We start from the raw sequence: 22103 nt of genomic DNA, 5'->3' as shown, positions 1-22103 counted from the left end.
GTTGTTCTGGAGAGGCTAAGGCACAATGAATTAAACTTACCAGGTAAAGTTCTGGGATACGAAGTTGCTACCACAAGAGACGCCATAACAGCTATACTATAGAGTAAAGGAGTTGGCAGACAAATGGCTCCAGAAAGCCACTACCCAGAAAATGGTCAAGAGAATCATACTAGAACAGTTTGTGGAAGACTTGCCCACCCTGGTACAAAGGTGGGTGAAACAACATCACTGGCCAAGCCTGACAGAGGCAGTCAATATAGCCTCAGCATACCAGAAGGCTGAGCATGGAAGAATGCAGACGTATGTTTCAACTGATAGAATGGTGGGAGGGCCCTCCAACACTTCTAATCGACTGGGTTGAGGAGGAGGATTGACCATGGTACCCCAGATACCAGACACTGAAAGGGGAATATGGGCCGGACAAATGCGTTACCTCAACAGAGCCCACAATATTATGAATGCAGAGAATGGGGCCATATTGCCTAGCATTGCCAAAAAAGGAATAAAATTGAGCCCATGGATATTGGGCTATGTGATTCACAACGGGCCGGGACCTACACTGGAGAACGAGGTCCACACTCCAAGCCGCAGTCCCTATGTCTGTAAGGCTGAAGTGGAAGAAATCCCCACGAGAGCCCTGCTCGACTCCGGAAGCCTGCAAACGGCAGTCAGCGCCCAACTGGTAGGTGGTGGGAAACAAACAGGGTGACAGAATACTGATAAGTTGTGTGCATGAAGATGTGAAAGTGTATCCGACCCAAGGTATCAGGGTGAAGTTGGCTGGGGAGAACTTGAAAGTCAAGGCTGCTTCTGCTACCTGTGCTCCCGGAACCTCTCGTGGTGGGGTCGGATTTGGCGCTAATGCTTCAACTCATACAGAGCATCGAAGAAAATTGGTTGGCTAGCGGTCCCTTCCAGGGAGAAGAAATCACACCTCCGGCCGGACGCAAACCCAAGAGTAGAGCAGAGAAACAGTGCCTGCAGAAAAAGTGGCAGGAACAGGTTATGATGCCCGCCGCTGGAAGGTAGACGAGCAAGGGGACAGTTACCGGTTGGCGCAAGAATTGGACCCCATGTTAAGAAATGCCTGAGTCGCAGCGAGCGAAGGGAACAGAGGTCAAGGGCCGTACTTTATACACGAGAAGGGTCTATACTATGGGGTGGTACAGCAACCCGGGGAAGAACCTCTTAAACAGCTATTGGTCCTTAGCAAGTTTCAGTCTACAGTATTGGAAGTCGCTCATGTTCAAGTGGGAGAGGGCCACTTGGGTGCCGAGAAAACGTTACAGAAAATCCTGGCACCATTCTTCTGGCCCTGAGTGTACAGACAGATGAAGAGGTTCGGTCAGAAATGTGATGTGGCCAATTGATGCCTCCAGTAGAGGGCATAAATATTTATTAGTAATTGTAGACTATGCTACCAGATACCTGGAAGTATTTCTCCTATGGAGCATTACAACTCACCAGGTCTGCGACACTCTAATGCCATTTATTGTTCCGGTGGGGATTCTTAAGGAGATCATCATGGAACAGGGAACTAACTTTATGTCTGCCATAATGAAATCGATATGTAGAACCTTCCACATAGAGCATTTAAAACCTTTGTCTACAAACGGATGGGTTGGTAGAACGATATAATCAGATGATCAAAAAAATGTTGAGGAATATGATGACGCCCACCGACAAGGACTGGGATTGAATGATACCATGGATCCTGACTCTGAGAAACACGCCACAGTCATCCACGGGATTTGCCCCCTTTGAGCTATGGTTTGGCTGACAAGCGAGGTCCCTCTTGTATATCCTGAAGGAAGAATGGGAGGAACAGCCCCAGCAAGAGATATCCTTGACTGAATATGCCGCCAAGTTGACGGAAAGGGTATCAAAGATGCAAGCGGTAGCCAACAAACATTTGCAACATGCACAATGGGTCCAGGAGTTTTCAGGTGGGGGAAAAGGTATTGGTGCTGATTCCATCCTCAGAGAACAAAATGTTGGCGGCTTGCAGGGGCCTGTATATGATAGAGCAAGTACTGGGACCGATTACATACAAGGTCCAGCAAGAAGACCGGCGATTCCCAGTACAAACCTATCACATCAACTTACTGAAGAAATGGGTGGAGCAAGTCCCGACGATCACTCTAATAAGTACGGAACCTAAAGCGAATACTGAGATGCATTTTGGATGGGACCAAATTGGGTTAGAGGCATTGGAAATTAGTCCGGACTTGAGAAAACCGCAAAGACAACAACTTGACCAGCTCTTTTAGAAGATGTTCTCGTCCTTACACAGAAAAACTACGAAAGCCTATCACGAGATAAATACCACTCCCTGGACCACCGTCAGGGTACGACCCTATAGAATTCCAGAAGCCAGGGTGCAAGCCGTGAACAAGGAAATACAGTACATTTTGGCAATGGGAGTCATAGAAACTTCGCATAGCCAATGGTGTAACCCAATAGTTTTGGTGCCTAAACAGGATGGAAGCATACGATTCTGTATGGATTTCCGTAAACTAAACAAGGTCTCCAAATTCGATGCCTGCCCGATGCCCAGGATTGACGACCTACCTGGAAAGGCTCAGGAAAGCAGTGCATCTCACCACCATCGATTTATCAAAAGGGAATTGGCAAATCCCACTTTGGCCAGAGAACAGAGAAAAGATAGCCTTTGCAAACCCCTTGGGGCTGTAACAGTTTACACTGCTGCCGTTTGGCCTCCATGGAGCCCCTGCAACTTTTCAACGTCTCAGGAACTCCTTCCTAACGGGACACAAAGAGCATGCGGGAGCTTATCTCGATGACATCATTATCTATAGCACTTCCTGGATTTCCCATCTGCAGCATCTGCATGCCGCGTTTCAGTCTTTAGAGGCCGATGGTCTCCACATCAATCCCAAGAATACTTCATTAGCCTTCGCCTATACTAAGTAGCTAGGAAACTACTTTGGTCAGGGCACCATTCGGCCTCAACAGGACAAGTTGGAGGCTATTAATCGACTTCCGTTCTCGGTCAATGCCAGACAAATCCGGGCTTTCCTGTGGTTCATACCGCAACATTGGCTGCCCCACTGACAGATCGCCTACAGTTGATCTGGTCCGCCAAGGCCAGGGATAATCAACAAGAGGCTGAACAGGCATTTAGATATCTGAAGAAGGCCTTGGCTGAACATGCAGCGTTACATTGTCCAGATTATTCAGCGCCTTTCTTCTTGCATATGGATGTGTCTGGAGTAGGGTTTGGTGCAGTGCTCTTTCAGAACCAGGGTGAAGGAGAACGTCCGATTCTGTTTATCAGCAGGAAAATTGTGCCCCATTAGAGAGCCTATGCCACTATTGAGAAGTAGTGTCTGGCGGATAAATGGGCCATTGAGTCGGGGAGGTATTACCTGCTGGGGTGCAGATTTACCCTGGTAAAAGATCATGTGCTGTTGGTCTGAATGTCAAGGAATACGGACTCTAACGCAAGGATTTTGCAGTGGTTTCTGGGACTGTAGCCTTTCACCTTTACGACTGCCCACCGGCCGGGTAGCAGATTTCTTGTCAAGCGTGCATACCCTGCCTGAACGTCAGGGCTTGGTGGGGAGGGTATGTGAGGAGGTGACGGTGAAAACCGAGGGAGCACAGTCAGCGGCACACAAGACAGGAAGGGGTTAATCAGGGTGTGCACGACGGTTACGAGAGTGAAGGACTGTCAGGTGTGAGCGAGGGTGCATATAAGGAGAGAGGTGGAGTTGTGTTAATGAATTGGCTCGGTCTTTTGCTTTAAAAGTAAGAAGAGGCCCGCCAGGAGGGTGAGGTTGTGCCACAAGAGAAGGAGACGACTACCGGTCATGGGCCAAAAGAGTCCGTCTGGGCTTATTAGCCGGCCTGGAAAACCGATACCGGAGGGCCAATGTGTACAGACGCAGAGGTGGCAGTGGAAGACCAAGGTGGCCATGCGGGAAACCGTCAACGAGGAAGCGGGTGAGCCAGTGGAAGATTGCAGTGCACGTTGGGAATCCAGCCGAAGAAAAAAGGGGTTGCGGAAAAGAAGACGGGTGAACTCGGAAGCAGGACGTGGCCACCGCAGGATGTGTTCATAACCAGGACAGACTGGGCCAGAGCCTTACAAGTAGCAGACCACTATAGGAGAACTGGGACACCGGGTGAGGGAACCACTGCCCTACTACCGGAATGTTGGACTACTTCTAGTGTTGAGGAATAAAATAAAGAACTGAGTTCAACTATCCTGGAGTCTCAGCGTGCTTTGTAATAAAACCCAAGTTGTAACACCCCTTTTGGTATATCACACCTCCTTGATTCATCATTCGATTTGGATTCCCCCATATTTGCATTCCATACATTCATAGAAGGCTGGGGTCCATATTTGCAATATGCCTTCTTGGTTTTAAATCAGTCTCTTTATTGTCTGTTTCTTTGTCTTTAGTTTGTCATAGTAGCTGAATTGCCCCCGGGGGTCCCCACTAGGCCTGGGCAGACTCACCGGTTTTGCTTGGCGTTCTCTGTCCCATTCGCGCTTACGCATCAAGGATTTGCTCCCTGGTTTCCACTCTGGACTGCTGCGGCGTCGTTTGTGTCTCACTCTCCGCTTCGCTTCTGCACGCCTGCTTCCATCCAGGTCCTGGTAGGTAAAACAGTGCCGCCTTCGGTTGCCGAACACCCAGACCGTCTTCCACTGGCTCCTGGTGTGTTTGCATCCCATCCTGTCCATGCAGCGTTTCTCTGCTTCCTCTCTGGCGAGCTGCTCAGCACTGCCACACCAGTTTGTGCTTCCAAGCTCCACAAGCCTTGCAGAGAGGTGCAAGGACTTCTCCCAGACAGCAGCAGCCGCCAAGAGTTTGCTTTCGATCTTTACATTTTCTGCACACAGGCGTAATCTGAAAAAAACCAAGAATGCTCATTGAGCTTGAGGCTCCCTCTGCTCTGCATTGTTCTTTCCTTCTTCATCGTCTGAGTACTTGTGTGATTGTGGGAAAAGGAGTCCATTGATGTCAATTGATACAGGGTACTTGGAAAATCACTTTCAACAGTTCTGAATGAACCATTTCTAAATGGTGGATAATTAGAACTGAAAAAGTTAGTTTGGGGTTTCTTACATTTTAAACCAGGGATGAAAGTTTGGCCTATAGGGTTTGGGGAAAAGGTTTCTCTATTTTTCCTAAATGTGGGTGTAGATGAATGGCAATAGGCCATTAGGGTATTGGGTATCAAGGGGGATAATATGACTCATCCAATGAAGCCATGACATCTGCCTGGAAGCTGTCTCCTCCCATGTGATTCTCTGTCATAAAGCCGCCCCCAGGGTCAGGATCAGGTAGCGGCTGTCGTCCCCTGGCTGTATGGGAGGAGGTTACAGCCGGGAGATCATTGATGACTCCATTGGATTCATCACACAGGTTACTTGGAATACTAATTCTGTTGATTTAAAGAAACTCAAGAAACTGCTATTAAGTGAAGAGAAATCCAGGGGAAGGCCATTACCCCCTTTGAACTGTATCCACCTGGAAACATATGTGTTGGAGTTAAACATTTCATCTTTTGAACATGTGTACACTTTAAGGCGAGATACATTTTCCTTTCGCATTACAGTTGATTTTAGAATGTGAGGGTCAGAATAGTACTTTGGACACAGGACAGATTGTTTTGGACACCCTGACAAAGGACCGACCCATTTGTTTTGTTTTGGTAGGGAAAATACATGTTAGAGAAGGGACAGAGAGGCTTTATCCAAACCCACTTTTGTTTAATAAAACTCTGTGGCCAAAATAATGAACCCACTGTGTCCGAGTTTCATTCCTGACCATTCAGAGTCCAGAAAACGGACTGGAGTCACCGGATGTTGACTTGCAACTCCTCTTCTGGGAGCCAGAGGCCTCTGGCATGCAAATGTCCTGTATGGGCCACCCAACCCTCCAGAGAGGCATTGGTCATGACGGTCGTCTGATACACAGGGATCTGAAAAGGAGCACCAAGCGCAAGATGTGGGCGAATCAACCTCAAAGGGAGGGCATTGCGCAAAGCCCGATTGAGGGCAATCTTGTTGTTCCATGCGCCAGTGACCTGCTGCCATATGGCATCCAGTAACTTTTTAAGGGGTCTCATCATTTGCAGTTGGCAAAAGGGGACTAGACGGATGCAAGAGGACATCATCCCCAGCAGAGACTTGATGGCCAGGACTGTTGCAACAGAACCTGTTGATAGCCGTTGGTTCTTTCCCAGGATGGCCCTCACCCTCTCTTCTGAAGGAGTCGCCAAAAACAAGAGCATTTTGAGATGGGCACCAACGAATAACGCATTCTGAGATAGCGCTACGCAGGACTTCTAATAGTTTATCGCGAACCCCAGAGAAGTCAGCGTTTGGATGATCTGTGCAGTGTGCTGGATTGCCAGGGCATGAAAGTGGGTTCATATGAGCCAATCATCCAGGTAAGGAAAGATATGAATTCCTTTGCGGTGCAGATGCGCTGACACCAGGGCCAAGCATTTGGTAAACACCCTTGTGACGGATTTGAGGACAAACGGCAGGGCCTTGAACTGGTAATGGCGCCCCTTTATGATAAAATGCAGGAACGTCCAGTATTTGCAGTGAATGGGGATCAAGGGTCGCCAGGCAATCTCTTTCCTCCAGTTGGTTGAGCACGTGCTGCAACGTGACCATCCTGATCTTTTGAGATTTGAGGAACTCGTTGAAACATTGCAAGTCTAGAATGGGTCTCTACTCTCCTAACTTCTTCCTCACCAGAAAGTATCTGGAGTACACTCCAGAGCCCTGGAGGCGATGAGGGACTTATTCTATTGCCCCTTTGTTGAGCATCGCTTAAACCTCCTTTAGCAGCTATGCTACGTGCTGTTCTTGTCATGTAACAGGAGGAATGTGACAGCATTTATCCTGGAATTCCAGGGGGTGTCCCTGTTGAAGGTCATGGTGCACCCATTTGTCCGTAGAGATATTTTGCCACTGATCAACAAATTGCAATAACCAGCCTCCAACTGAGTTGCAGAAGTAGAGGTGCGGGTCATAGGGTCGGCTCAGGCCTGCTTCAGTGTCTGCGTCCTGGATGAGGGGCAACTACAATGCTAGTTTACACTTCCTTAGGCCTCAGAGCGTCTGCTATAAACCTCCTGTGCGGTTGAATGGGAGGGCTGACGATCGTGGGGGTGGAATCCATTGAAGACCTGGAGACTCTCCCTTTAGGACAGAGTGCCCAAAGAAAGTGATGTCTCAGTGTCAGTCTTTATGGCCTGTAGTCTTGTTGACTGCCTTTCCGAAGATGATGTCACCATCGAACGGCATGTCGACTACTTTTGTTTCTACATCCGTGCGGAAGTTGGTGACCTCGAGCCAACCCTGGAGGCAGAGGGTTATACTATTGTTCATCTGGTGGAAGCCCGAATCAGCGATGTCTAGGGCTCCACGATGGCATGGTCATAGGCCACCTCCCATTCCTGGAACAAAGCCAGGGCTTCTGCTTTCTTAACCTCTGGAAGTCAAGGATGGGCCCCTACTTGTCATACTTCTAGAGAATGGTAAAGGTGTTGGTGGCCTTGATCATCAATGCTGCCATTGTGATGATGCGATTCCCTGTTGCATTCCATTTTTTACCCACTTCGCCCAGAGGAACCATAGGCAAGGAAGACGGGTTGGAAGACCGATTCCTAGCGGCATCCGAGACGGTTAGGGAGAATTCTCCGTTAAGGCTAATTTCCCAAAACCTAGTGAGTCCCCCAGCAGCTTTGCTGGATTTTTGGGGTTTATTTTTTTCACTTGCTAAGAGTGAGACTCTTTTTCTCCCACTCTTAGACATGATTTGAGATATCCTTTGACTTTGTAATGTGTTTAATGGGCTATGGGGTCTTTTACTCCATAGGGTTTCATGTGGTTTTGGTAAGTGTGTTACACAGCACCCTCAGTGCAGTAACACAGGGGCGTCATAGTTACCCCCAAACATAGACTCCATACCCTGGGACTGACTACTGTCTCCCAGGGAATGTAAAGTCACCATTGACTTTACTAGTCTTAAATTGGGAACAGAACCAGTACAAACCATCATATTGTGTAAGTACTGGTAGGGGTAATTAGATTGCCCCTGGGTCTGTTTTTCGAGGGGGCACTGTGCAGTCCCCCCTCGTCGAGTTTCTGACTGGTGGCAGTGGTTATCACGCGAAATATTCCTTAAGAATATTTACTATGGGATTTTCCCATTCATTTTAAACGCACCACTATTTGGTGCAATGTTAAAGATACTGCCAGGTTATTTATTTAATATTTATTCCCCGGTTGGGTCTTTTTGCCAGGACTCTGTTTTAAAATGGCGTTTGTGTTCGCCTCTGTAACTCCAACCCAAGTCGAGCCCTTTGTTCCACTTTTTGGCGGGCTTCTCCACAGAAGCCTCCAAAAGTGGTGCCACTCTGTCTGGGTCTACAGGATGTGTGGGAGGGGGGTTTAGGCACCCTGGACTGAGTTGCCTCAGCAACTCAAGTCGCACTCTTGTGTGATTGGCCCAGTGGTCAGCCGCCCGGCTCACCACTTAGCATGTTTGAGTGACAGCTAGGACTGATGAATGGGGGTTTTCTGCATAAAGCAGGGTTTTGAGGACTGGAACTTCAGAAGTCGCCACAGGACCAAAGAATCTGAAGAGGGAGAAGCCGAGCCAACCTGCAACGTCGACACCACCGGTGGAGCCCTGCTGAACCGTCTCACCACTTCCAAACGACATAGAAGATCTTCATCCCGGAGAGTCTTCTTCCTCTGAGCTGGTGGGGATAACCAGTACGCCCTCTTTTTCGCCTTCCTGGATCGTCTAGTGGTTGAATCGCCCGTGCCAAGCACCCCGGCGGCCAGATAGCCACGCTTCACCACTACGCGAATAAAAGGGTAGTACCTTTTAACCGGGAAACTCTGCGTCTGGTTTCTTCCCTGGCAGTGCAACGACCTTCAGCTTTCCTCCATGTCGAGATCTCCTCTTCCCCTGGATGAAGCACCGACTTGCACCCGCTGCCATGAACAACTGCCCCCGCTGGAGCTTTATCACCATTTCAGGTACTGAGTCCCGCCTGGTCTCCCTTGCAACAGACTGTTCAATGTGTCCCGTAAATCCTTGACTTTCTTTCCTCGGGTGACTTGGGACCTGCTAACTAACTTTTCCTGACTTGATCCAACCCTTTTTGAACTCTTTGCAACAACTCTTTAAAAGTACTATTCAACTGTGTGATCTTGGACACATTACGCCTTGCTCTCTCCAAGAGTGGGCATGGCCTATGATTTTCTTGCTCCTCAGTAGATTCTGCCTTTTCTGACTTGCTCTGGTTCTCCTAAAGTGCTGGTATTGTGTATGTTCCTAATTCTACCTTTTGCCCTGCCTTTTTAATTAAGTTATTAGAGTGCCATCTTAGGTTAAGCGCTCACCTCTGTCTGAAAATAAGTGGTGTTTTAACTAAGACTTGTTCAATAAGTGATCAGCGATGTATATATATTAATAGTGACTGTGTTTGAACTTGCTTGCCATATTAGTGTTAGTGTATTTTACAAAGTGTGTTTTTTAAATAAATAATTATATACTTTTATACCCAAGCTCTGGTCAGTGTTTGCTTGTACTACTGCATTTTGGTACCTATCTTGTATACTCTATATACTGTCTAACTCTTCTTGAGAGAAGTCTTGCTGCTCAGCCACAGCTACCAGGTAAATCTGGGTGGTACAGACTGCTACCAATTGGGTTTACTGCCAACACATGTAGTCTTAAGCCTTTTGCAGTGGTCCCTAAGGGAACTGAACAGGTTTCTGCCTAACATCCATTTTCACAGGAGTTGTATTAGGGGTTTTCATGACCGCCAGGCCATCCTCCCAAATGTCATCTAAAAGCGGAACTGAAACGGGGGTCCTCTTGGAGGACTCCCATCATTTCAAAAGGAAACCTTCCTTTTTCTTTTCATCCGACACTAGGTTGAACAGCTTCACAGAGCTACATATCACATGGAATGACCCGATCTCCTCTGACGGAGAGGCCCTTGAGGGTACCTCGACATCAGGGGGTTCCCAATCCGCGGAAACCTACTCATCAAACTCATCCATGCCTTGCGTAACAGTTGTGACAGTATCAATGTCAGTGTCTGTCTGAGCTGCCTCCTCCACCACAGGGGGGTGACTCCACCGGCAATGGCCGAGGGCTAACAGGGGCCTTAGGAGGCGGCAGTGGCAGCTGCTGAGCTTAAGGCTTCAGAGGACTCCTTGTTGGAACAGGAATGGGAGCAGTGGGTAGTCGTTGCAGGATTTCAGCCACCAGTGTGCAAGGTGCTCAAAATGTCCAAAGACATAGCCCTTGGTGCAAGTGCAGGTGCCGGAGCTTGGCCCAAAAGTGAAGGACTAAAAGATCTAGATTGGCAGCCCTTGTCGAGGTACTGGAACACTGGAGGCCAGGCTCCCCTTGAGTCCCCTCCTGGTCAGAGTTAAAACCCTATGGCAGGTCCTCCTCTTAACTGGTGCAGTGTGCTGGAGACCTTCTAGGGGATACCAGAGGTGCCAGGGTGAAGAGTGGTGCAGCCTTGTTGGATCTAGGTAGGAATTCCTGGGCTGGAGACATCTCCCTCACTAAATCCAAGCCCTTAGTGAAAGAGATGGTCACTGGAGCCTGCATAGCAAGAAAAGGTGCCATTGTTGACAGGAATGTCGTAGGAACCGCTGACAGAGATCTAGGTGGTAAGGATGCTCTGAGCGTGGTTACCATCATACTGATAACAGTGATGGTCGGGGATGAGCCCCTTGGTGTGATGTAAGCCGTCGATGGAAGAGCAGTTTTTTTAGACTAGGTTGACGACAAGGTGCTTGTCGATGGGCCGGTTGACAGTGCAACGGTCCTGATGGATGAGGTCGTCAACAAGGTTTGTGCCATGATGGTAGATCCAGTGACGAGTCCTTGGATGACTTGCCCTTTGATGAAGTCTTGTGTTTGGCCACTGGTGTCAGCAATTGTCTCACGGACAGAATCTGCCTGCCTGCCAGTAGGCTAAATGTCGATGGAGCAGGTGATGGCGACCGGTCTCCTTCTGATCTGGATCCCGCAGCCACAGCAACCGTCGATAAAGAAGGCGGAGCGTATGTCAATTTCACCTTCTTCTTTATCATTACCAGTGAAGCAGCCTCAAAGGACCTCAAACTCTTTTTGTCAGAGGGAACATGGTCTTTGGACCTGCCGACCCTGGAAGAGGCACGACTACACCCGGAGGCCACCTCAGTGGCCTTCCCTTCCTCGATCCATGCCACTAACAACCTATGGCGGTCCTTCCATGTCTTGGAGGAGGCGGCCTGGCAAATCGAACATCCGTCCACATCGTGGTCTGGATGTAGGCAATAGAGGCACCTGAGGTGCCGATCCTCGAAGATGTTCTTCAGGCTGCAGTTATCACAGGACCTAAAGTGGCTTTTCTTCATTGAGTCCGCCCTGGTGTCAAAGCAAAGGCCCAAGCCTGGGCCTTTGGTGATCAGGAGTTAGAGATCCAATGGTGCACCAAGGATCTCCTCCGACAACGGGTCCCCGCCATAGGTAGTAACAATTTGATGGAAGAAGATGTTGAATCAAGATACATTCTCACAAAAATAGGGAAAAAACAGCAAAAAATGGTCAAATTTCGACAGCGAAACATGAGGACTCCCAACATGAGGAACATGCAGTAAAAACATGAAGATGGCCACCTGGGGTAGAGCTTAGGAGAATGAGTGTCATTGGCTGGGGTAGTATGGCCCAAAGTGACACAAGTAGGCTATAATAGGGACAAGCAGTTTTTAGCTTAAAGCCAAACTGTTTTCATTTTACTGAGGATTCCCAGCCTGAAATATTCAAGAGTATGTGAATCCATGCAAGACCCCATGCTGGAGAACAATGTGAAACCTGGGATAAGGGAGGATGATACTAATCCCCATTTAGGGATGGCCTAACCTTGAGTGGTGTTGGGGTGGTCACCCTGGTGGAATCCTGCTTGCCCTGCCCCCAAAGGGTGGGGCCCATTCACCTAGTCCCAAAGGGAGTGGCTCCCACTTGGGGAGAAGGGCAAATTGTTTAGATTTGTCACAATGCCCATGTATCTAGAGGTCTCAGGAGGAGAAGAATGGAAGGCTTTAGGAAGAAAGATGTCTAGGGGTAAATTGATCTGTTTTCTCTTTTCTCTTCCTGCAGGGGTCCAATATTAGGTGTAAGCATCTGTTATTTTCTCCAATTCACCTTTGGAATGTTTGAGAATTCAGCAGAGGAACTGATTGTTGCAGGCTTTAACATTCATAGGAGTCTGTGGGGCCAGCAGCTCCTGGGGAACTCAATATGGTGGGACTTAAGGAGACTCAGCAGTAAAAAGACAGCAACATGAGCCCGGATGAACCAAAACAAGGTTCTGTCAGTTCAGGAGAGTGAGAAGGTGCAGCCAACCAGCAATGAATTGTACAATGATCTGGGCAGCAGCCTGAGGTTTCCCAAAAACGAAGCACGGGTGGAGCAGAAGCAAGCCACTCAATTTCAATAACAGAAAGACTCCCCACCTTAATGCGTGTACACCTTAAGGAAGAACAAAGAAGGCAGCACTGAAGACCAGGAAACTGTCCTATGGAAGAATAACCAATTTAGCCAGCACTGGACAAGGCAAGAAGCAAAGGAAGAGTTGAGCAGAGGAAAAGGTTCTACCAGCAAGGGAGGAGCAGTTTAAAAGGAAACAGTAGCAAGGGTTTAGCCAGTATCGCCACAGGATTGATTGATAGTTTATTTATATCACGCTCGTACACAGGTGTTTCAGAGCACGACAAGGCAAGGGAGGGTAACAAGGAAGTACAAAAACAACGATCTTACTAGGCCCAGTGACATTGAGAACACGCAAGTGCATGGAAGGGGGGGAAGTGGAGAGTGCAGAGCAAAAGAATACGGGTCAGTAATAAATAAATAATAACAGGCAACAAACAGTAGTAGTGCAGCCAACAGGTGGCAAGTGCTAGTATTGAGGCAGCAGACAGGGTGAGCCTGATAAGTGCAGAGAGAGAAAAGGGGGGACTCTATGGTTGCAGAAACAGGCCCCAGTGCAATGCTATGCCATGAGGCATTGCGTGTGGGTGGCAAGGTGAGCAGGTACCTGGGCCTGGAAGTCAGAAGGTAGGCCAGGTGCACAGTGCCAAGAGAGCGGATCAGCAGGGGAGAGGAGGATGTTAGGGAGAATTCACGGTTTGGGCTGAATTTCCTAACCTAATGAGTCCCCCAGCAGCTTTGCTGGATTTATGGAGTTTGTTTTTTCCTCCTGCCAAGAGTGAGTCTCTTTTCCTCACACTCTTGGACATGATTTGAGGGGTTCCTTTGACTGTTAATGTGTATAATGGGCTATGGGGTCTTTTACTCCATAGAGTCTCATGTGTTTGTACTATGTGTGTTACACAGCACCCTCAGTGCAGTGACACAGGGGTGTCATAGTGACACCCCACTAAAGACTCCATACCCTGGGACTGACTACTGTCTCCCAGGGCATGTAAAGTCACCATTGGCTTTACTAGTCCCAAATTATGAACAGAAACCAGTACAAACCATCATATTGTGGACGTACTGTCAGGGCAATTAGATTGCCTCGGGGTCTGTTATTCGAGGGGGCACGTCTCCGTCCCCCCGGATCGAGTTTTGGCTGGTGGCAGTGGATACTACTTTTTATATTCGACCACGAATATATCTCTATGGGATTTTCCCATTGTTCGAGGCTACCAACTTTAATTATTTAATTCGTATAGCCTCGAACATACCGCTGGTTTATTTATTTAATATTATTTCGCCGGTTGGTATTTTTTGCCAGAACTCGATTCTAAAATGGCGTTTGTGTTCTCTTCTGTGACTCCAACCCAAGTCGAGCCCTTTGTTCCACTTTTTTGGCGGGCTTCTCCAAAACTGGTGCCACTCTGTCTGGGTACCACAGGGGGTGTGGGAGGAGGTTTAGGCACCCTAGACTGAGTTACCTTGGTAACTAAAGTCGCACTCTGGTGTGATTGGCCCAAGTGGTGAGCCTGCTGGCTCACCACTTAGCATGTTTGATTGACAGCTAGGCTGAGTGAATGGGGGTGTGCTGCATAAAAGCAGGGCTTTTGGGACTGGAACTTTAGAAGTCGCCACAGGACCTGAAAATCCAACAAGGGAGACGCAGAGCTGACCTGCTACGACGACACCACCGGTGGAGCCCTGCTGAACCGACTCACCACTTCCCAACGACAGAGAAGATCTCCCGGCTGGAGAGTCTTCTTCCCCTGACTGGTGGGCACAACCAGTTTACCTTCTTTTTCTCGCATCCCAGGACGTCTTGTGGTCGAATTGCCCGTGCCAAGCACCCCGGCAACCGGATAGCCACTTACCACTGGACCGCAAATAAAAGGACCGCTCCTTTTAACTGAGAACTCCGCGGCTGGTTTCTTCCCTCGCAGTGCAACAGACTCCTGTCTTCCTCCCCGACGAGATCCTCTCTTCCCCCGGACGAAGCACCGACTTGCACCCGCTGCCAGGAACAACTGCCCCCGCTGGAGTATTCTCACCACTTAAAGGTACCGTGTCAGCCAGGCCTCCCTATTCAAAGATTGCTACAAGGTAATAATAATCCCTTAACCTTCTGGACTAGGCTGGCCGCCTTGACCATCTAACTGGTCCATTTCCTTTTGGTCCAACTCTTTCTGAACTTATTGCGAGACTTTTGGGCACTTTGAACCGTGTGACCTTGGACACAATTCAACCAGAGCCTCTTAAAGTGGGTCCGTCCTTGTAACTTTGACTTTACGGTTTTAACCTGCCTTCTTCTCCTACTGTGTTCTTCTGAAAGTGTTGGGATCTGTTTCTATCTCTGCTCTGCCTTTCTCTCCCTTTTAAACCGATTGATTAGAGTGCCATGTTCGTTAAGCGGTCACCACTGTCTGAAAATAAGTGTTGCTTTACTTAAGACTTGTCTAACTAATCGTTGAAGGGAGTGTATATCTTTTAGTGACCATGTTTTTGAACTGCTTGATATTAGTGCCAGTGTGTTTTATTAGATGTGGTTTTAAATAAATAATTATATCTCTTTTACACCAAGCTCTGGTCAGTGTTTGCTTGTTCTACTGTATACTGCCTAACTCTTCTTGAGGGAAGTCTGACTGCTCAGCCACAGCTAGTGGGTTTACTGCCAAACACCTGTAGTCTTACATCTTTTGCAGTGGTCCCAGAGGGAACTGCACATGTTTCTGCCTAACAGAAGGAAGAAGGTAGAAGCCGACAGGAAGGTCTTGAGGTGCTTCCGGAACCAGAGATGGTTTTCCTCAAGTTTCAGAGTGGCAGGGAGACTGTTCCAAAGGGAGGCCTCAGCCGAAGACAGGTCTACCCCAAGCTTGTTTCCTTGAAATACGACTGACCCTTAGGGAGTTAGAGGTAGAGGAGCGAAGAGCTTGAGAAGGTAGGTATTTACAGAGGGATAGTTGAGGTATTTTGGACCCAAGCCCCAGAAAACCTTGTGGACAATGCAGAGGGTTTTAGATGTTCTCCTTGCATCCACTGGGAGCCAGTGAAGAGATTTCAGAGCTGGAGAGATACAATCCCAGGGCTTGAGGACAAGGATAAGTCTTGCAGTGCTGTTCTGTATTAGTTTTAAAGGGCGGGGAGTGGAGGCAGGTAGATTTAGAAAGAGGCTGTTACAGTAGTCCGTTAGGCAGAAACCTGTGCAGTTCCCTCTGGGACCACTGCAAAAGATTTAAGACTACAGGTGTTTGGCAGTAAACCCACTTGGTAGCAGTATGTACCACACAGATTCACTTGGTAGCTGTGGCTGAGCAGTCAGACTTCCCTCAAGAAGAGTTAGGCAGTATACAGAGTATTCACAATAGGTCAAAAAGAACACAGTAGAACAGGTAAACACTGACCAGGGCTTGGTGTAAGAGATATAATTATTTATTTACAACCACATCTAGAAAAACACACAGGCACTAATAGTAAGCAATTCAAGAACACGGTCACTAAAAGATATACACTCCCTTAGCAAAATATTAGACAAGTCTTAAGTAAAGCCCCACTTATTTTCAGACAGCGGTGAGCGCTTAAAGTAGATGGCACTCTAATAATTCGTTTTAAAAGGAAGAGAAAAACAGAATAAATTGAAACAGAACCCAACACTTTTTCACGAACACAACAAGAGAGGAAGGCAAAGTATCACCGTGAGTTTAGAGTCAGTAGGCATGACCCACTTTAAGAGGCTCCGGTCGAAATGTGTCCAAGGTCACACGTTCAAAGTGCCCAAAAGTCTCGCAATAAGTTCAGAAAGAGTTGGACCAAAAGAAAGGGACCAGTTAGAGGGTCAAGGCGGCCAGCCCAGTCCAGAAGGTTAAGGGGTTATTACCTTGTAGCAATCTTTAGAAAGGGAGGCCTGGCGGACACGGTACCTTAAAGTGGTGAGAATACTCCAGCGGGGGCAGTTGTTCCTGGAAGCGGATGCAAGTCGGTGCTTCATCCGGGGGAAGAGAGGATCTCGTCAGGGAGTAAGACAGGAGTCTGTTGCACTGCAAGGGAAGAAACCAGCCGCGGAGTTCTCAGGTAAAAGGAGTGGTCCTTTTATTTACGGTCCAGTGGTAAGTGGCTATCCGGTTGCCGGGGTGCTTGGCACGGGCAATTCCACCACAAGCCGGTCTGGGGTGTGAAGAGAAGAAGGTAAACTGGTTGTGCCCACCAGTCAGGGGAAGAAGCCTCTCCAGCCGGGAGATCTTCTCTGTCGTCGGGAAGTGGTGAGTCGGTTCCGCAGGGCTCCACCGGTGGTGTCGTCGTGGTAGGTCGGCTCAGCTTCTCCCTCGTCGGAATCTCAGGTCCTGTGGCGGCTTCTGAAGTTCCAGTCCCCAAAGCCCTGCTTCTTTGCAGCACACTCCCATTCACTCAGCCTAGCTGTCAATCAAACATACTAAGTGGTAAGCCGGCCGGCTCACCACTTGGGCCAATCACACAAGAGTGTGACTTGAGTTACCAAGGTAACTCAGTCCAGGGTGCATAAACCCCCTCCATCACCCCCTGTGGTACCCAGACAGAGTGGCACCACTTTTGGAGGCTTCTGTGGAGAAGCCCGCCAAAAAGTGGAACAAAGGGCTCGACTTGGGTTGGAGAACAGAAGAGAACACAAACGCCATTTTAGAATCGAGTCCTGGCAAAAAATACCAACCGGCGAATTAATATTAAATAAATAAACCGGTGGTATGTTCGAGGCTATGGGAATTAAATAATTAAAGTTGGTAGCCTCGAACAATGGGAAAAATCCCATAAGGAATATATTCTCGGTCGAATATAAAAAGTAGTTTCCACTGCCACCAGCCAAAACTCGATCAGAGGGGACGGAGACGTGCCCCCTCGACTAACAGACCCCGGGGCAATCGAATTGCCCCGACCAGTACGTCCACAATATGATGGTTTGTACTGGTTTCTGTTCATAATTTGGGACTAGTAAAGCCAATGGTGACTTTACATGCCCTGGGAGACAGTAGTGAGTCCCAGGGTATGGTGTCTATGGTGGGGTGTCACTATGACACCCCTGTGTTACTGCACGGAGGGTGCTGTGTAACACACATGGTAAAAACACATGAGACCTTATGGAGTAAAGGACCCCATAGCCCATAAAACACATTAGCAGTCAAAGGAACACCATAAATCATGTCCAAGAGTGGGAGAAAGAGTCTCACTCTTGGCAGGAGAAAAAAACAAACTCCAGAAATCCAGCAAAGCTGCTGGGGGACTCACTAGGTTAGGAAATTCAGCCTAAAGAGAGAATTCTCCCTAACATAGTCCAACCTAGAGAAAACCAGAACTTGGGAAATTAGACTTTTCAGAGACATCATAGATGTGAGTAGAGAAAAAAGCGTGGAATCAAAGATGACCTGAGGTTCTTGGCCTCGCAGGTAGGGGTAGGAGGATGAGGAGGGCTAAGGGAGGCAGGCCAGAGAGAGAGAGCGAGAGAGAGAGAGAGGAGAAGGGAGAGTGAGGGTGTGCCGATGAGGAGGATCTCCGTCCTGCTGGCATTCAGAGATGAGAGAAGTAGAAGAGGTGGCAGAGAGAAGCCTGAAAATGAGTTGAGTGTCATCAGCAAAGTTGGAGCAGAAACTAGCTATGCAATGAGCGAGAGTTGACAGGTATTGGTTAAATACACAGGACAATCCTCATCAGCAGCCCATCTTCAGGCGTCTTCCAAGAGTTCAGCCACAAATCTTAGAAATGCATAGGGTCTCCCACTGATGATACATTTACCATGGGTCGGGCCTAAGCAGCCCACCAATCACATCACAGCCAATCATACAAACGGTTTGTCAGCCATTCAATCAGGCTGGCCTTAACGGTTGCCAAAGAAACAGTCACTGCCCCTGCTGGATGTTGATTGGAAAGTCTTGACAACATTATACATGTCTACACCAGTTTAAACTAAAACCAAGGTTGACTTTGTGGGAGCAGGATGAACCCACATCAGCAATACTGCCCTTTTGGCTGTGCTTCATGGTCTACATAGGAAAAGGGATGGCCCAAAACACAATTGGGCTGGAGCAGACATTTAAAAAACGCATGAGTACCATTTGCTGCCATACAGGTGAATTATGCTACTATTGTGTTAAAAGTGGCTATAACTTTGATATAGCCAAATATAGGGGGTGGGTGAAAGTCCTGCCGGCGAAACTAAATTGTCAAAATTCCCTAACAATACCGTTCCACTGGCTGGGTGATTTCCCACTTTTTGTTCCCCACTTATAGCGGCTTTCTTTTTGCCTAAAATGTGTTATTTGCCAAACCTTTGTTTTTGGGTGGTCTGAAACACAGGGCAAAAATAGAATTGGAAGGTGCAAAATACCCTTCCCCACACGAAATATTGTTTCAAAAGATTTTTTTTGTTGTTGAGGAAACATAATTTCAGCTGGGAAAAGGCCTCAAACAGCTAATTCCACCAATTATCCTGCAGAATGGAACTAGCCACCCCTAGGCAAATATAAATCACAGCAGACATCAGCCTATTCCACAACACACTTTCCGATGACAGAATCAGCCTGGAAACAACATGGAGAGCTTAGAAGGCGCCCTACACAGGAAGTCATATGGGCTACTAAGAACAGAACCCCAAAAAAGGGTGCAGTGGCAGGGGGACTTCTGCTACAATAGAAGTCCCTGTAGACACAAAAAAGTTGAAAAACCATGGAAGCTAGCATAATGTTTAGAGGACCCAGGCATTTAGGGAGTCAAAACCTCCAAAAATAAACTACCCTAATGCCCCCACATGCACACACTCTCAGAGAGACTGTCATACAAGGTATCATTTGTCCATGGATGATAGATTTAATGAAGCAAATGTTACTTCAGCAGGCAATAGCAGATTGATGAAGGCCTTCTGGTAGAGGCAAGGGTATTTTGTAATGGCCTTTGGTCTTGAAGACAATAATTCCAAGCCTCTTATTATAAGAGTTATTTAGTCTAATTAATGAACTTTGATGGAGTGGTCATTTGGATTCTGAAGGGCTGGCAGTCCAACCCGAAGCTCTAAGGAAATATTAATAGTTACTCACCGTAGTGACTAATGTACTCTTAGTCCTTAGTCTCCTTTCCTCCTTACTGTATGGGCCTCCCTCGCGAGGGACTTATTCACCAGAAAAATCTTCTTTCCCTTTAAATTTAGAGGCGCGCAGCCTTGGGAGCATGCGCTCACCTGACACCGCCCACCGGCGCCACTCCTCAGTGCCCATTGACTCGTCAACAATGATCAGCATTGCCTAATGACACCATTATTATTAGAGGGGGAGGATGGTGGGATGTATGGAGGAAAGGGGACTATGCACTAAGAGTACGTTTGTCACTACGGTGAGTAACTATTAATTATTCTTACGTCCCGACCCCTTTCCTCTATACTGTATGGGCAGTTTATGGTCTTTACATCGAATCTATAGCATTGAAATGCCACAGCATCTAGACCAAAGCATTGTCTACCAATGCATCGACAGGCTATCTATTACATGTAAAAGGGCTTTTCCATCTAAACCAGTCCATCGAAAATATAAATGGACTGGTTTCAATGGAAATGCACTTTTACATGCATTTTTTTGTAACGTTAAAACGTCACATCGAGATGTCCAGTCCTGACATTTCGGCACTAGCCAGCTCCTTGTAAAGTTTTCATTTTTTTTTTTGTATCTTGGGGAAGGGGGGGGGGGGTGCCACCCAGCCCCCACCACCAACCCTAACCCTGCAAGTGTGGAATAAAGCATGAACAAATATTAGCACAGTAAGATATACGGAGTCAAACGCGGTGTATGCAATTTTAGATGATACAGAGGAAATGTGAGACACATAGGTAGTACTGGCAAGGAAAAGATACCAGGCAATTGCAACACATAATAAAGTCCTGTCTAGAGAAGGATACCAGCCAAGTGAAACCACAAGATAGGTCCTTGCAGGAGAGTACCCCAGGCAGTTAGAATTGCACCGAGAATCCTGGCAGTGGAGCATACCATGACAGTTGCAAAGCTACAAGAAATACTAAAAGAGGAACGATGCTTGCTAGACAAAAGAGACACTTGTGTTAAAAAAAGACTGTTGCCTAACAGGAACATTGTGAATCCAGGAGAGACACAAAGGGAACTGTTAGTAAAAGAGACTTTGGCAACCACTTCGAATCCAGGGGAAGGGAACCACCCTCTGGTTCCAAGGTCTTTCCCCTTGGAGAACATTTTTGTTGGAGTCATTCTAATCTTCAGTTGTGAACACTTTTTTGCCACTATCAGGTTGAAGACATTTCCTTGCAACCTTTGTTTTTTTTCGTAGTGTGAGGGTCAGGAAAGGACATTTTGGACACAAGGACTGCTTTTCAGTTATTGACATCCTGACACAGACAGATCCTTAGTTTACATTTTTTATGTAGGAAATCTCCTCTTTACCATAGTGTCAGAGAGACAATTTCCCAACCCATTTTCATTTAAATAAAAGTCTTTAACCAGAAACATGACAACTTTGTGTTCGGCTTTCATTTCTGACTGACCCCTCAAACCCCTATCTGCTTGTTTTTTTTTATACCAACTATATTTAATTTACACCAGGTAAGTACTCATTACATTGACAGAGTATTAAAAACAGAACTCCAAATAGCATACAACTATACAGTTGAAGATGGCATAAGCTCGTTTAGGGGCACAGGTAAAACGTAAGCATTAATGCCCTTATCTGCTTGTTAAGTAGACAAAGCACCAATGCAATTCATATTACTCACCAATTCCTGGTCTGGAATGCCACTTGTAAAAAGATAAAGTCCTTGGGATTCTGCTGTGTCCTTTTCAATAAAGTTGACCTCCACTGCTCTTCTAAGTGCACCCATCAAATTTCTGCCACCTTCACACTGCAGACTCAGCACCCACCTATAATAGGATTGTATAGAAATTGTATATGTGCGGCATGTAGAGTCGTGATGAAGAGAGGTTAGATTTACCTTGGAATGCCGAAAGAATGAATTCTCAAAATTCATCCAGCATATAGTGTAACAGCTTTTTGAACCTTCCCTCGAAAATGTTCCATCACATGTCCACAAAGACTTCACTCTACCAACTGCCATACCCTTTCATCTACTCTTCATCACCACAGACCCTTACAGAATGCAAAATATCACTGAGGAGATGGCACCTTGCGATGTTGTATAATTAAGCTTACAACAAACTTTACAGGGAAAATGCAAATGTTTGACTTTTTAACGTTTGTTCTCATCATGAAAGTTACCCACATTTGACATGCAACTGATTTGTCACAATCCAAACACTCATGCCAAATTTGCAACGTTTTGTCTACTGTTTCTGCCTAAAATGACTGCTGCAAATTAAACCGTTTTTTGTCTGCGGATTTCCACAGAGATTGCAAAATGCACTTTTTTATCTCAGATCTCAAAATGGTATGCTTTAAGTTTCTTGACTTTGGCCACACCCCTAGGTCTTAGGACAAAGCAGTGTGTGTCTCAAACAAAAACCAAACCCAGGGTATTCACTGGTCAGAAATCCTACGAACAGTAAATAAAATCTTGAGTCTCGACTTCCCATTTGATACAATTGTTTGTTTTCTGGGGGCATTGGGGTTGATTGCTGAAAGACC

The 22103-nt window shown here is 47.2% G+C and overlaps 1 protein-coding gene across 1 annotated transcript in view; it reads right to left on the bottom strand.

Moving 5' to 3' along the window:
* VWA3A (von Willebrand factor A domain containing 3A) overlaps nucleotides 1-22103 on the bottom strand; it is a 2090411-nt gene that overhangs the window by 1055489 nt on the left and 1012819 nt on the right. The window contains exon 19 of the mRNA XM_069645605.1: nucleotides 21238-21382. Within this exon, the coding sequence (XP_069501706.1) occupies nucleotides 21238-21382 (145 nt within the window). The remainder of the gene's footprint in view (nucleotides 1-21237; nucleotides 21383-22103) is intronic.

Source organism: Ambystoma mexicanum, chromosome 2p (genome assembly GCF_040938575.1).
Source record: "Ambystoma mexicanum isolate Mex_15411 chromosome 2p, UKY_AmexF1_1, whole genome shotgun sequence".
Classification (NCBI taxonomy): Eukaryota; Metazoa; Chordata; class Amphibia; order Caudata; family Ambystomatidae; genus Ambystoma; species Ambystoma mexicanum.
This window is presented reverse-complemented; position numbering and strand designations above follow the sequence as displayed.